The following is a 14,111-nucleotide window of genomic DNA, read 5'->3' as shown; positions in this document are numbered from 1 at the left end:
AGAAATGACCACCAGAAACTCCTTCGAACATGACCATTCATCAACGCTCAGAGCAGCCAGAGGTCGAGCTATTCAACTTGATATAACATCAAGAAAGATGTCCTTGAGGCCAGCTACGTCATCGTGGTTGACCATCGCAGATAGATACAAGCAATGGGTTAGTAATTGCGTGGCTATTTTCTCTAGCCTTCAAATCTGCGGTGTCTGTGGCATAACCACGCTACTGTCTGCAAACCAAAGGATCGTTTCTTCGCAAGGCATAGGCATCTCGAGCCACAACGCCGCACTCGGAAACATGATACTTTTGGATGCCTGCGAGAATATGGGCATGCAAGTGACTTACTGGAAATGCCAAAGCTGCACACGAGATGCCCAGCAGAGCAGATACATTGTGCGGTTGATGCCACAGTACTCTCGGCAGTTGCTTAAAACAAACCACCTCCACACGCAACTGCTAAGCATCATAGATGTATCCATTTCAGTTACCACGACTGCAAATGCGATTACTCGTGGCACACTCGATCGAAGGTCACTTCTAGACAATCCTCTGATATCTTGGCAAAACGTCCCACTAAGCTCGGCTCAAGAAATCATGACGAATGAGCTGTCAGGTGTGCTCGCATACAACATCGAGAACAATCCAATATTACGCAAGTACAATTCTTTAGCAGAGCGTGCGGACATCAAGATGGGTATGTGCATCTTGAGTCCTCAAACCATTGCAGGTATCTTGGAACTACACGATGAGACAGCTCCCTTCGAGTTAATGTCAATAGCGGAATCTCAGCCTGAGCTCCTGCTTTTGCAAAACATGGTGGACCCCGCGAACCGTCGCGCCTTGATGCAAGGGACAAGCATGAGTTTGCCTCCATACAGCTACGGGGTACAGAAATGCTTTTAGAGAGGGTCGCTTCATTCCACATCGACGGAGTAGTAGCAGCTGGCAGTGCGTGCATTGACATAACCATGGAGTCAGCAGTGTTCCCGTTCCTGTTCCCTTTCGGACGGGGCTACTATGATGGCTGCATACAGTTCAGCAACTATGTGAAAATGAGAATATGCACCTTATTCTCTATCTACACGCTCTACAAGCCGTACCTGTTGATCATATTCCAGTTAAAACAGGCAGTGATGATTGCCAATTCAAGCAACTCTACATGCTTGCAACGAGACATCGACCAATATAGCAAAGCCACGACCGATGAAGACGCAATGAGACACGTGCTTCGCTACAGCATGCCATCAACAATGCCGGGGTCCCCATCATGGCATCGACGGCAACTGAATGACCTCGTAACGATGGTCGATGCTTGGGGCCTCCCAGATTTCTTTCTGACATTCACTGCAGACGAGGTCACCGATACACGGTGGCAAGAAATTAATGTGATCGAGAGAATTGCAACACATTATAATGCGCAATTCACTTGGAAGGACTGTCCTGTTGAATGCGTGGCACTTTTCCACGCATGCTTCCACATGTTCATGCGCAAGCATTTGCTTTCATCCGACGGTCTGCTTGGCCGAATACAACACCATGTCGTTCGTTATGAGATACAAAACAGGGGCTCCCTACATGCCCATGTCATATTGTGGGTCCACCATGATGACCGTCAGCGAATTGCAAATGAGATTGCGGCTTACGTCCCCAAGGACGAGGCCCTGGATCCTTGAAACACAAGGCTGCGAGAACTAGTTCTCAGGAAGCAATTGCACGTATGCAGGAAAGCGTGCTACGTCGGACCGTCACACCACAGTTGCAAGCACGGCTTCCCTTTCGCAACACAGCCAGAATATGAACCCATCCTCGACCCTCTGACGCAACGTTGGTTGTATTACCGGCCGGGACATGAGCACTGAAACGTCGTCCCTTACCACCCTTCCGTGTTATTGTTGTGGGGTGCGCACATGAACATACAGCGGGTGACAAACTCTTCAATCTCTCACTACCTCCTCAAGTACGCGATGAAATCTGAACCAATGGGCAAACTGAACATCCGTTCAGAAGACGCCTCGTGTTTGGGGTTGCAACATCTCGACGAAGTAAAGCTGAAACTCATCGCCGCGAGCCTCCTATCAAAACCAACCTCTCCAACAGAGGCCGCGCTAAACTGCATGTAGATACCAACAATCACAAGGAGCGAGACCGTTCACTATGTCGACTCCTCGCCACCATCTCTAAGACAACGCATCGTCTCGCGAAACAACAACGTCACCCTGCACCCGGTCGACATATACTGCGGGAGACCGAGCGTCATCGAGGATAGCACGTTCTACGATTACCATAGGCAATATGTGATCCGAAAGCCCAAGGAAACGAAACGTGGAACGGTCGGTCTTGACCTCTTCGGCAACAGGATCGCAAAATGTGAGCGAGTAGTCAGATTCACTGACTACCACCCTAGACATCAACCAGAGGGTACTTCTACAACGTGCTCTTGCGAAAACTCAGCTTCAGGAATGAAACGGAGCTCATATCACCTGCCAACACAGCTGGATCCTACTTTGTCGAATGCCAAATGCGCGGCCTCATATTGAGCAACGAGGACGTCGAGATGTATGTGACCGAATACACGCAAAGGAACTTGCTAGCGACTGACCACACGGACCAGTTGATCAATATGATATTGCAAAAGGTTGCGATCATCCGAGACTGCCCGATGGAAGCGCCTAACATCGACCAGCAAACCGTCGAACGGCCAACACGCGCGAGGATGTTGGAAAAAATGGCCGAGTTTCGCACCGTCGCCAATGCCGCATTGACAGTAGAACAACAAAGAGTCTTCGAAAGCCTGGCTTCAACAAGCTCGGGCTGCACGTTGTCTGTGGAACACTAGGTAGCGGCAAAAGCTTCTTGATACGGTACTATGTTTCGCATCTGGTAGCGCAAAACAAAATGGCAATACTCTGTGCATCAACAGGGGCGGCTGCGACGCAGCTGAGCGGGATTGCAACCACTGTACACTACCAATTCAAGATCCCTGTGCGCAGCAGTCAGTACTCACTGAACATCCATGAGACGGATGAGCGACACCTCGTAATCAAGGAAGCCAACGCGATCATCATTGACGAGATGTCGATGCTAACAAGGATGACTTTCGATCTCGTGGTAAGACAAATCATCAATGTCACTAATGGCACATTGCATGAGCCATTCAGACACAAAATGCTCATAATTTTTGGTGACCTGGCGCAATTACCGCCAGTCTGCAAACACCGCGAGGATCTCTGTGAGCCGTGCCACATCACGTCCTCCGCGCACTGGCCTGCAGCGAAAATGTACCACATGCAATTCTCAGTGCGACATGCACGAGACATGCCGTTCCTGGCATTCTTGCATACCATAAGACTCAGGACGCCCACAACTGATGAGATTTCCGACTGTTTGGGGCAATGCATTGTCGACAAGGAAGGTGCATGCCACTTCATCGATGCCGAAACAACCATCATTTGCACGCATAGAGTCGATGTCGCTACCTTCAACGATGAGCTTGTGGAGAAATTCAACACTCCCGAGATGATTGTGCATGTTCAAATACACAGTAACGCCGCGAGCGAACCAGCTCTCAAAGAATGGTTGGAGGACAAAAGCTTCAATGAGATAGAAAAAATTTGCGTGGGGGCGAAGGCAATGATAACGGAAAACATCGACCTCGCAATAGGTGCCGCAAATGGAGCAATGTGCAAAATCAAGAGCATCAATGCAACTAGCAGGGGGGAAATCAACGGTATCACTGTCGTCGTGGAGACAACAGCGGCCGTGCTCACATTACGACGCTCGAAGCATCAGCGGAAGGCAATAAATGGAAAATGGTTCCACAAGTCCACATTTCCACTAACCCTAGCATACGCTATCACGGGACACAAATCCCAAGGCGCAACCATATCCAACAAAGCGCTGCTCATATTTCGAGGAGTGTTTGCCCCTGGCCTAGCATACGTGATGTTGTCCAGAGTGACTGAGAGAACGAGGCTGCGCATACTACATTGCCCACATCCAGACATATTCAGACCAATTCAACGACAGCTCTCACAGCCGACAACACAACCACGCGCATAAAGGTATTCACTACCAGAGATTGAAAAAGGCAGAGGCAAGTCATGAATATGTTACGTCAAACATGCGTGCAAGGAAAATGGTTTTAATATCTTGTCTGTTGTCGAGAACAGGTGCAGAGAATCAGAAAGCTCGGGACATTGCAGCATAAGACATGGACGCAGACAAGGTAAATTCCACCAGCATGAAAGAATCTTTTTTTCTTGAAGATTTAAAAAGACGGCTCATTTGAAAAGACGGTGTAATAAGTCGTGCCTGCAAGCAGCTATTTGAGCTATACAAAAGCAACGCGAAGGCAACAAAACCTCCACCAGCAAAGAGGAGGTTCTTCCTAACCACAAAGCAATTCCGGCTAGCAAACAATGCAGGAGAACGTCCGGGAGCTTACATCAACGACTTCAACACGTATGCGGAACTACGCGACTTACTGCAATAGGCGTTTGCCAGCTAAAAGACAGCCGGGAGGCTTGAGATTCGCAAATGGTGCGTAATGCTTCCGAAAATTAAAAAAAACCGCAACAATTGAGAAAAAGAATTAACGAGTTGCAAGAACAACAAACTCATCATGGATTGCACTTCTCCTGCAGGACTCCTCAAAGAGATCCTTGTCGAGCTTGACATTGAGTTCGATGAGACCGATAGGATGATGGAAAGTTTGGAGGGGCAGAAGCTACTAGACACGAAGACGAAAGGGATCACAGCGTATGCGTGCGAGCTGCTGCATTACGGGTACAACGTATCCTTGGAGTTGCTGAGGGACACGACGCGCGATCAAGCAATGGCTATACTCGAACAATTCATGGAACAATTTGGAGGGACACACGACGCGATGCACCCGGTGACGACAATGGAGAAGCTTACGTATATTTTCGATAAGGACTTATACGAGGAGCGCTTCGGTATTGGAAACGATCCTTTCACGCCAACAGAGAAAAACCAGGGCAAGTAAATAAATGCATTCTATTATGGAACTCAAATGGGAAAAAAAAGTCCGAAAACCTCGATGACTAATGTAATTGTCAATGTTTACGCAGGTACGACATTGAAAGACGCGAACCTCGAGATGAAGGAGGAGCCTCCACTGAAGCGCCCGCGCAAGGGAATCGCGCGAGCCTCGTCGTCTACTGCATCACGTGCAAGCCCAACAACAAAAAATACATAGGGAGCATGACGGACCTGCCGCGGAGGATCAAACAGCACAATAAAAAACCACCGACGAAAATGAAAGAGGACTTGCAGCGTTACAAGCCCTTCGAAGAAAATTTCGAAATCAAAGTTTTGGAAACAACAGACACTGTAGACAAAGCACGAACTTTAGAGCAGTACTACATAAGCAGCCACAACACAGTAGGTCCATTAGGTTACAACACGCTCGAGGGCCATCCGGCTAGAGCGCGGAAGTACTATTTCCTAAAGCGTAGGAACATAATTTGACCCAAAAAAAAAACATTTGCGCCTTCGAAAAAAGGGATCCAATGAAGTTGCAAATGGTGCTCGAACTTTTGTCGTACATGCAATGCAACTTTGGGTTTGGATTTTTCCTGTCACAGTTGCATGCTTCTGGCTCAATTTGGTTTTGATTTATTATTTATACATTTCTGAAATACATCTCCCCGTCTTTCGCTCGAAGTGGAATGACAATAGATTTGCTTACAGTGCAAAGAATAGAAATTTGTCTTCCTCCGAAAAAAAGAAAAACTACGTTTTACTGTCGACATGAACAACATCAAGTGCAAGCAGGACTGGATGATAACGAAATCTCTAGAAAAGGTTGCATGCAATTGAACATCAATCTTCTGCATCATTTCTGACAACGTGACTCATGTGAACCTCAACAAGATAGCAAAAGTGACTCATGTGAACCTCAACAAGATAACAAAAGAGAGAAGTATTCATCAAGAGCCCAGCTGGCCAAGCACTCTAGTTTAAACATTAGATAGAAAACAACTAGAGAGGAGGAACACTAGTTTTGATGGTCGTCTTCATATTCTGTCCATGCGGGGAAGGCACCCATGAACCTCACCTTCTGAGCTCTGATGGCTGCCCTTAGAAGTGCCTCTCTAGACTGGATGATAACGAAATCTCTAGAAAAGGTTGCATGCAATTGAACATCAATCTTCTGCATCATTTCTGACAACGTGACTCATGTGAACCTCAACAAGATAGCAAAAGTGACTCATGTGAACCTCAACAAGATAACAAAAGAGAGAAGTATTCATCAAGAGCCCAGCTGGCCAAGCACTCTAGTTTAAACATTAGATAGAAAACAACTAGAGAGGAGGAACACTAGTTTTGATGGTCGTCTTCATATTCTGTCCATGCGGGGAAGGCACCCATGAACCTCACCTTCTGAGCTCTGATGGCTGCCCTTAGAAGTGCCTCGTCGCTTGCAAACATGTCATTGTACACATCTATACAGTAGCGTTGTCGCCTTTCCACTTCCTCTTTTCTCATCGCTCTCACTGCAGGAACAATCCGGTGCATCTCAGACGAAGGAAACTGCAATAGGCAGCGATGCCATTGCACCAAGGTGTGGTAGGGCTTCACGTAATTGTCGGCTATGAGCACTGGTATCAACCCGCCACTTAGGATCTCTGCAAATCTGTAGGAGTTGGGCTGTATTCCTGCTGGAGCCAGACCGAAAGTTGAATTCATAAGATCGTTGAAGTCGTACCCAGAATAGGCTGCATCGTCCTCATCGCAATGAGCCCCTAGAGACGGATCGTTCTGCCTGTACTGATCGTTCACAGGGTGCTTGCAAGAAGTTGCCACTATTATGTCCTTACCATTGTGCATTCGCCTGAACGATTCGTGACTTCTCAGCGTGCCTTCCCCTGTCATGTTCGTTTTGAGGTATCGCAATCCTCTGAATGTGAGCAGGTATTTCCTGTCAAAAGGCTTACGTTGTTGGAGCTCTTTGAGACGCTTGAAAGGTGGCAAAGGAATGCTCACATCGAAGCCAGGTCTATAAGTCGTTTCATGCAAATCCGACACCATTACTGAAGCGAAGCCTATGCTTTCTGGATTAGGCCCTTTCTGTAACCACGTGTCCGAGAAGGTAATGAGAACATGATTCAGCCCGCCGTTCCAATGTGGTAGCTTACTGGGATGTATCTCCGGTCGGTACAACCCGGGCGTGTCTAGGAAGACGAAAAAGAGGCACGCTCTCTCGGGGTCGCTCGTGTGCCATCTAGTCTTATTGATGCCAGCAAAGTATCTAACAGGGGGAGTGGGATCGTTGTAGCTATAGATCAAGAGCTCGTCCAGGTTCTCGCACCGGGAGTAATTGAAACAAGCGTCCATCGTACAGCGAGGAAATTTCACAGGGTAATGCCAGACCTTATCCTTAGCATACCAAGGTTGCTCGACCTTCGTCACAATTCGAGGCGCCTCCTTGACTAGAGGGCAAGGCTCGCGGACGACCTCTTCCACGACTAATTCCGGTTGAGCCCCGGAGATGCAGCTAACGACAGGACGACAACGACAATCGATCAAGAGGGGATCAGCAGCCTGACCACGCAGCCAATTTTGGGGATGCTCAACTGAGCAATTACAGGAGCTAGAACTTAGGGAGACGTTGAACCGTTGCGAGACAGCCGGTTTCGAGGGAACGAGCGAGCCACTTCGGAGGCTTAAGAGACAAGCGTAGAGAGTAATGCAGGCGCAGGAGAGGATACATATGCAGTAAGCTGCTCGAGCCCACATGTTGGGAAGCTAGAAGGGGGGAGACTTAATGTCGCGTATCAACTAGGAATTGAGCAGAGAGACTACGCAGCAGCAGAGTGAGTGTAACGGAGGGGGAGGGACGAGGAAGCAACTAAATGGGGGGAAGCTAAAGCGCTCTTGCTCCGGCGAAGGAGCTGGCGAGGAGAAGCTCTCGTGGAGGCAAGCGAGCGAGGTGGCTAAGAACATAAACAAGGGAGGCAAGGCAACTGTGTGGGAGGGGAGGCGCAAAGCTGCACGTAGAAGTGATTGCAGAGCAATGCACGAGACTGTCTGTACACGTTGTGGACGTGGCGCTGTCTTGTAGCGCGTGCTGTGTGCTTTATTAAAGTGCCCGGAATAAGAGTTATCTTTGGATTGTTCTCACAACCTATTTCTCTGAAATTTTCAAAACATCTCCAAGGTCACAAAATCTGGAGATCACCTCCCAACTTTTCTCTTTAGGTCAAAGTCAAAATTCTTTGGCATTTTAGGTGTCTTATTGGTCCATGGTCGAACAGAACCTTAAGCAATTGGCCCTTGCTAATCACATCTCTTTCATTCAAAAAGGCTGCTTCAAATAGCTGAGCAAAGCTAAAAGAATGAAGATTATCTAAAAGATGTGGAAATTCACATGCACCAAGTTCCACAATCTCACTAAAGCACTATTCTGTGCCGCACCCTTGAACACTCCTTAAACATAATCACCTTTTAATGCCCAAATTATGCTATTTATAAACTATGAGAGGACTTAACTAGACTTAAGTATTCATTGTCCACCATTTGCTCGTGGACAGTGATTATGTGTCGTGATGACGTATTTCATGCAATCACACGCACAATCACACCTTTGCACTATCAGGTGGCCCTGACTTGAAAACCGAATATATACTAACGGTAGTATCAACACTACTAGCAATAGTCATATACCGACGGTAGTAGCACTTAACACTATCGCCAGTAGTTTAACACAATACTATCGGCGGTAGTATTAGCAATAGTGCCAGTAATATTATTACCACCGATAGTAATAGTATTCCTGCCTAGAATTATGTTGCTATCAGCAGTAATTTATATACTACTGCTAGAAGTACTAATATTATTCATGGTAATATATACATTACTATCGATAATACTACTAGCCCAATCTATATGCCAACCGCCAGGCTCATTTTCACCAAAAGTGGATTGAGGAGAGGTAAAAATCCTCCTCTCTCCAAGTCTTGGCCGAGGGGCTTGGTCTAGGAAGTGGTGTTATGGATAAAATTGTCTAAGGAAAAAGGCATTAATATGTCTATGTGTTTGTATGTGTGGCAATAGTATAATAAAATATGGTGTGCATAGGGCCCAGGATTGAGGTGGCAGGGCATGACCATGTGCCACCCTTCCACATAAGAGGACCCATAAGGTGTGTTGTACAGAATCCATGGTAGTAATATTATAAAATGTAAGGTGGCATGGCTCCTCCATGTGCCACCCCTCCACCTAGGCTGCATTTAGTGAGATATGGCTCAAAGTCCATGGGAGAAGTAATATAAAATAGGTGGAGATGGATATTATCTTGGGTTCTTCCCTCCATATAGGATAGGCCCATGTGGGGGAGGTATAGAAGGTCCAAGAGAGCAAGTTAAATAATGGGGAAAGTAGGATGAGGTGGCAAGATTCCTTGTGCCAACCCTCCACTTGTCCTCCTAGAGGTTTGAACATATTATAAAATTGGGAAAAGACCAAGGGAGTACCATAGACTTAAGATATGGGGCTTGATTTATGTGAAAAATTGAGGCAAAGGGTTGTCGTACACAATTGAGAGTGCGTAAGCACCTAGCCCACATGAGAGACTTTTTCACACACACCATGCATGTGGGAGGATGCATTAATTGGGAGAGACCCCCTCTTTTGGCTATAAAAGGAGGGGGCTATTACTTGATGGGACACGCTCATTCTTGTAAAGCCACCTAGCTAGTACTTTGATATTTCCCTCTCATCCTTTCTTTCAAATAAATCATGGTCATCTTCCTTTGATGTCTCCATCTTTACATTTCTCCTCCCATCATGTACATGCTTCTCTTCCCCCTCTCCCTTTCCCCTTGTGCCATAGTCCCCTCTTCATTCCCTCCCCTTCTAATCCCATTTCCCCTCCCATGATAACATTTTGCCCTCACGTTCTCCTTTCCTCTATGGCCCTTGAGCGTCGCCATGCTTAGTGTCTAGCCTCTTGTTTTGATTTCTTTTCTGGCAAACAGAATTGGTGTGGCTGCTGGGATTGAAATCTCCACGGCTAGTGGTATAAAATCTGTTACTCCTACGATTAGGTGCGGCACTGTGGCCTCTTCCGTGCACAGTTCTCTTCTTTTGCATCTCTAAACTGTGTGCCTTCCCTATCTCTACGGCTGCAAAACCTCCTAGCTTCTGCACTTTCAGTCTGCCTACTTTCTGCTCACGGTTCCTACGTGTATTCTGGCCGGCGAATCTTCTGCTCGTACAAGTCGCATCTGCATAACTGTACCATCTATGCTCCTTTCGAGTTCCCACATGCGCATTCGATTCATGCATGTCCTGTGTTCACTCGTGCGACAATTTTCTGGGCTCCTGTGTCTTCTAGTTGCGGACAATTTTCTCGCTTCGCGCATCTACTGTGTTCGCCCGCGCGATAGTCTTTTGGTCTGCTACATCTTCTGGTCGCGGACAGTTTTTCTGAGTTTCTGCAAAACTATAACAGCAGATCCCACACCCCCCCTCTCGCTTCTCTTTCTCTTTCTCTTCTCTTTCTCCTCTCCTTTCCTCTCTTTTTATTAAAGAGTAGCATTTGAACCCAAGACCTCCCCTTTCACAAAAGGGAAACTTATCATTGGGCCAACAAGTTAGAAGTGATGAAAATGTAATGATTTTTGTTTATATATTAAAATCTTGGGAACTGTAACTCTCTAACTGTGGGGAGTTTACTCTTGTTGTAAAAAGAAAAAGTACTTCATTTCATGTGCTCTATTCACATCTCCTGCTAGATCGCTGATTCGGAACTTTTTCAAGTCCAGTTCACGGATGCACGCCACACGAGGAGGGTGGATATTTATGTCACTTCTCGATGTGTTTAAGGATTTGGTGCCTGGTCCTCCGCGCCTTACGGCTACCAATGCTTATGATCTCTTCCTTGATCTTCATGTCGACCTTCAACGATCGATTGTCCAGTGCATTGTTCAAGGAGATGATGGGTGGAATGATACATCGTGGATGATTCATCGTGAAGAACTGCTGATATGCTGGGAGAACTTTGATTTTAATTCTACTCATTGTGCGGTGATCGAACTACTTGCTGCTTCAGAGGTAATTAAAACGGTGTCCGTCATCGAAGGGTGGGATGCTCCCTAAGCTTGGGGGGGGATTTGGCGCATCTTCTTGTTAGTTCCGGTAGATAAGCTCATCCTGAATGGTTTATTCTCAATCTCACTACAAAGGTTTCTAGGCCTCGGCTATGGTTGGTAATGTTTCAACCAAGGAATCCATTTGTACCTAATCAACCTTTTGTGCCTCATTTCGAGCTTCAATTTGTAATTCTTTTTGGTCTAAAGATAAACTATTAACAAAGGATTGCAAGTTTATTTGGTGCTGAATGTTTGGCTCAAGTGTTGAATTCCCCCCACCCTCTCCTTCTACCTATCCTGGACTATCGAGAAACTTGGGATATTCGAATTTTAGTCTTGGTGTGATGACATCTTGGATCTTTCAATTTGATGGAGCTTACAAACCTTTGACCAAGGCTGCTGGTGTGGGTGTGAAGCTCACTTCACCGAGTGGTGAGGAGTATTGTTATAGCAAGTCTGCACCTGCATGTACTTGCAATCAAGCTGAGTACTTGGTGCTCATTTTTGGGCTACAAAGGCCACAAGAACATCACGTCAAGCAACTTGAAGTGCAAGGAGATTCTCAACTAGTATGTGAATAAGTTAGTGGAAGGTGGAAGGTACGGAGCAAAGGCTTGGTTCCATGACATCAACAAGCATTGGAACTTTGCAACCAATTTGAAGAGGTAAAAATTCAGCATATCCCTCGAGCTCAAAATCTAGTTGTTGATTTCTTGGCACGTGAAGCTTGTACTTCAATCACACATGACGCAAGTGGAAGCACCACCCCAACAAAGCCACAAGCCACGAAGGAGGGTGATCATTTGTAAGGAATGCAAAGGTTATGGTCATCATGAAACTAAGTGTTGGGCATACTTGATACGAGTTCACGGACTTCGGAAGATCATCAGAAAGGTCCTCAAGGACATTGCTCAAAAGAAGGATGCCAGACCACACACCCATTGAAGAAATAGCATGGCGACTACAAGAATTGGAAGAAGCTGAAGGTGATGTGCAAGCTCTCCAACTGTTGACGTTTGTCATGGCATTCTTGTTTGCCTTGATGAACAACCTTATGCAACGCCGTGTCTCTAACCCTCGCTTGTAAAGATGGATGTGATATCATGAGGGTTGGTCCTTTTAAGATAGTCTATGTGCTATTCTATGTTGAAGATTCTTCTCGTGTAGTATTTCACAATACACCAGTCACACCCTACCCTGCCTATGTGTGCTTTGTGGAGGTATCTTCACCCGATTTTCAGTTCAAGCTTCCTCTTTCTATTGTTTGTCCATAGATAAGCCTCGTCTTGCCTCTCTCTTTTCCATCTTCTAAGCATGGCTGACGTTCTCGTGTTTTGTGGATGGGTGGAAGAAAATCCAAATGAGTATCTTGTGGCCTTAAAGCACCGTTGTGTTTCTCTCAACTTTCTTACTGAAGACAGATGGCTATTGGTTCTTCCCACATTTCTAGAGGGTTTGGCTCAAGTGTGGTATGAGAAGCAGGCCGAAGATGTTTGCCAAAACTAGCCAAGGTTGACAGCAGCGATGATTGAGTATTTTGACAAAGAAGAAGAGCCGGAGAATGTGTACTTGCAGGTGGCAAACTTGAAGCAGTTAGAAGGTGAGACGGCATGTCGATATGTGGATCGAGCAGCCGTGCTCCTGGACCGTTTAATTGCTACACAGGAGGACAATGCCGGATTTCAAGCTGGAATGACTCAGCATGTGCTGGGCTACCTTGTAGCAGGAGCAAGTGATGAATTCTACCTCAAGCTTAAATGGGAGAATCTAGAAACTATGGTGCTAGCATGTGAGATTGCTCAAAAGTTTGATAAAGTTCAGTCTACTGACCCTGCTTCATCAACTATCACCGCTTCATTGATCAATATGCTGCTTTGACACGACCCATGACTATGCTATTAAAAGACGGGGTTGATTTCTCTTGAGATGAGGATTGTGATCATGGGTTTGCACAAATCAAGAATGCTCTGGCTTCAGAACCCATTCTACGCAATCCAAATTAGTCAAAGACTTTCTATATCAATCCTAGGTTTGGTGAGCACACTCTAGTAGGTATTCTTCTCCAGCACGGGGAGGATCAGTTCATGTACCCCGTTCGATTTGCTTCTCGACAATTGCTCGACACTCAGCGATGCTATTCAGAGGCTGACAAGCATGCCTTGCCTTTGGTGTTTTGCATTGAGAAATTTAAGCATTATGTGGCTAGAAAGTCCTTCATTATACTCACTAGCACTGGTCTTGCAAAGCAGGTTCTTCAATCACCAAATGCCATGGGCTGGTTGGCCAAATGGTTGGCAGTTCTACAAGAATATGATTTTTCTTTCAAAATTGTAAAAGGGGGTTGTTCCAACTTGAAGTAAAAGGGGGTTGTTCCAACTTGAAGAATGCTTTGATTGATTTAGAGGAGTGCCTTGATGTAACCCTTGTAGCGGCCATAGAAGTTGGGGATCCATGGTATGATGGTATCTACAGGTTTCTGACTGCTTTCTCCTTTCCTCCAGAAAGTACTAGCTATGAGAGAAAGAGGATCCATAGAGATCGTAGGCGCTACACCCTCCTTGCTGGGGTGTTGTACCATCCAGGCATGGATGGGGTACTAAGACAGGCCATTGATGTAGATGAAGTGCCTAAGGTATTGAAGCATTATCATGATGGATTTTGTGGAGGCCACTATGCTAGTGACTATGCAGCTAAGAAGATTTTACATGCTGGATACTATTGGCCGACCTTGTTCAAGGATGTCACTTTGTATTGCAAAACCTGTGAACCATGCCAATTCTTTGGTAGGAAGGATTTGCATCCTGGGCAACATCACCCAGTGATGTCCATCCATCCGTTTTAGAAGTGGGGAATAGATTTTGTTGGGCCCTTGCCCATGACTGCCCGCAAAAAGAAGTATCTTTTGGTAGCCACTCAGTATGTCACTAAGTGGGCTGAAGCTATCGCCCTCCCCACCGCAAACGGTAAGGCAGTTTCAAATTTCATATTTGAATGCA

At 46.2% G+C, this 14,111-nt stretch overlaps 1 protein-coding gene across 1 annotated transcript; it reads right to left on the bottom strand.

The window, feature by feature from the left end:
* Nucleotides 1–6,340: 6,340 nt before the first annotated feature.
* Nucleotides 6,341–7,947, bottom strand: LOC147887606 (uncharacterized). Its single transcript, XM_087393887.1, has one exon. It carries the CDS (start codon nt 7,757–7,759, stop codon nt 6,341–6,343), a length of 1,419 nt encoding a protein of 472 aa, XP_087250013.1. The 5' UTR covers nt 7,760–7,947.
* Nucleotides 7,948–14,111: the final 6,164 nt, after the last annotated feature.

This window comes from Dipteris shenzhenensis, chromosome 22 (genome assembly GCF_047967505.1).
Source record: "Dipteris shenzhenensis isolate YYH24624 ecotype China chromosome 22, Dip_SZ_1.0, whole genome shotgun sequence".
NCBI lineage: Eukaryota > Viridiplantae > Streptophyta > Polypodiopsida > Gleicheniales > Dipteridaceae > Dipteris > Dipteris shenzhenensis.
This window is presented reverse-complemented; position numbering and strand designations above follow the sequence as displayed.

What these genes read in the sequence shown, in the direction of transcription:
- LOC147887606 (XM_087393887.1), bottom strand. Translation starts at nt 7,759, where the DNA reads ATGTGGGCTCGAGCAGCTTACTGCATATGTATCCTCTCCTGCGCCTGC.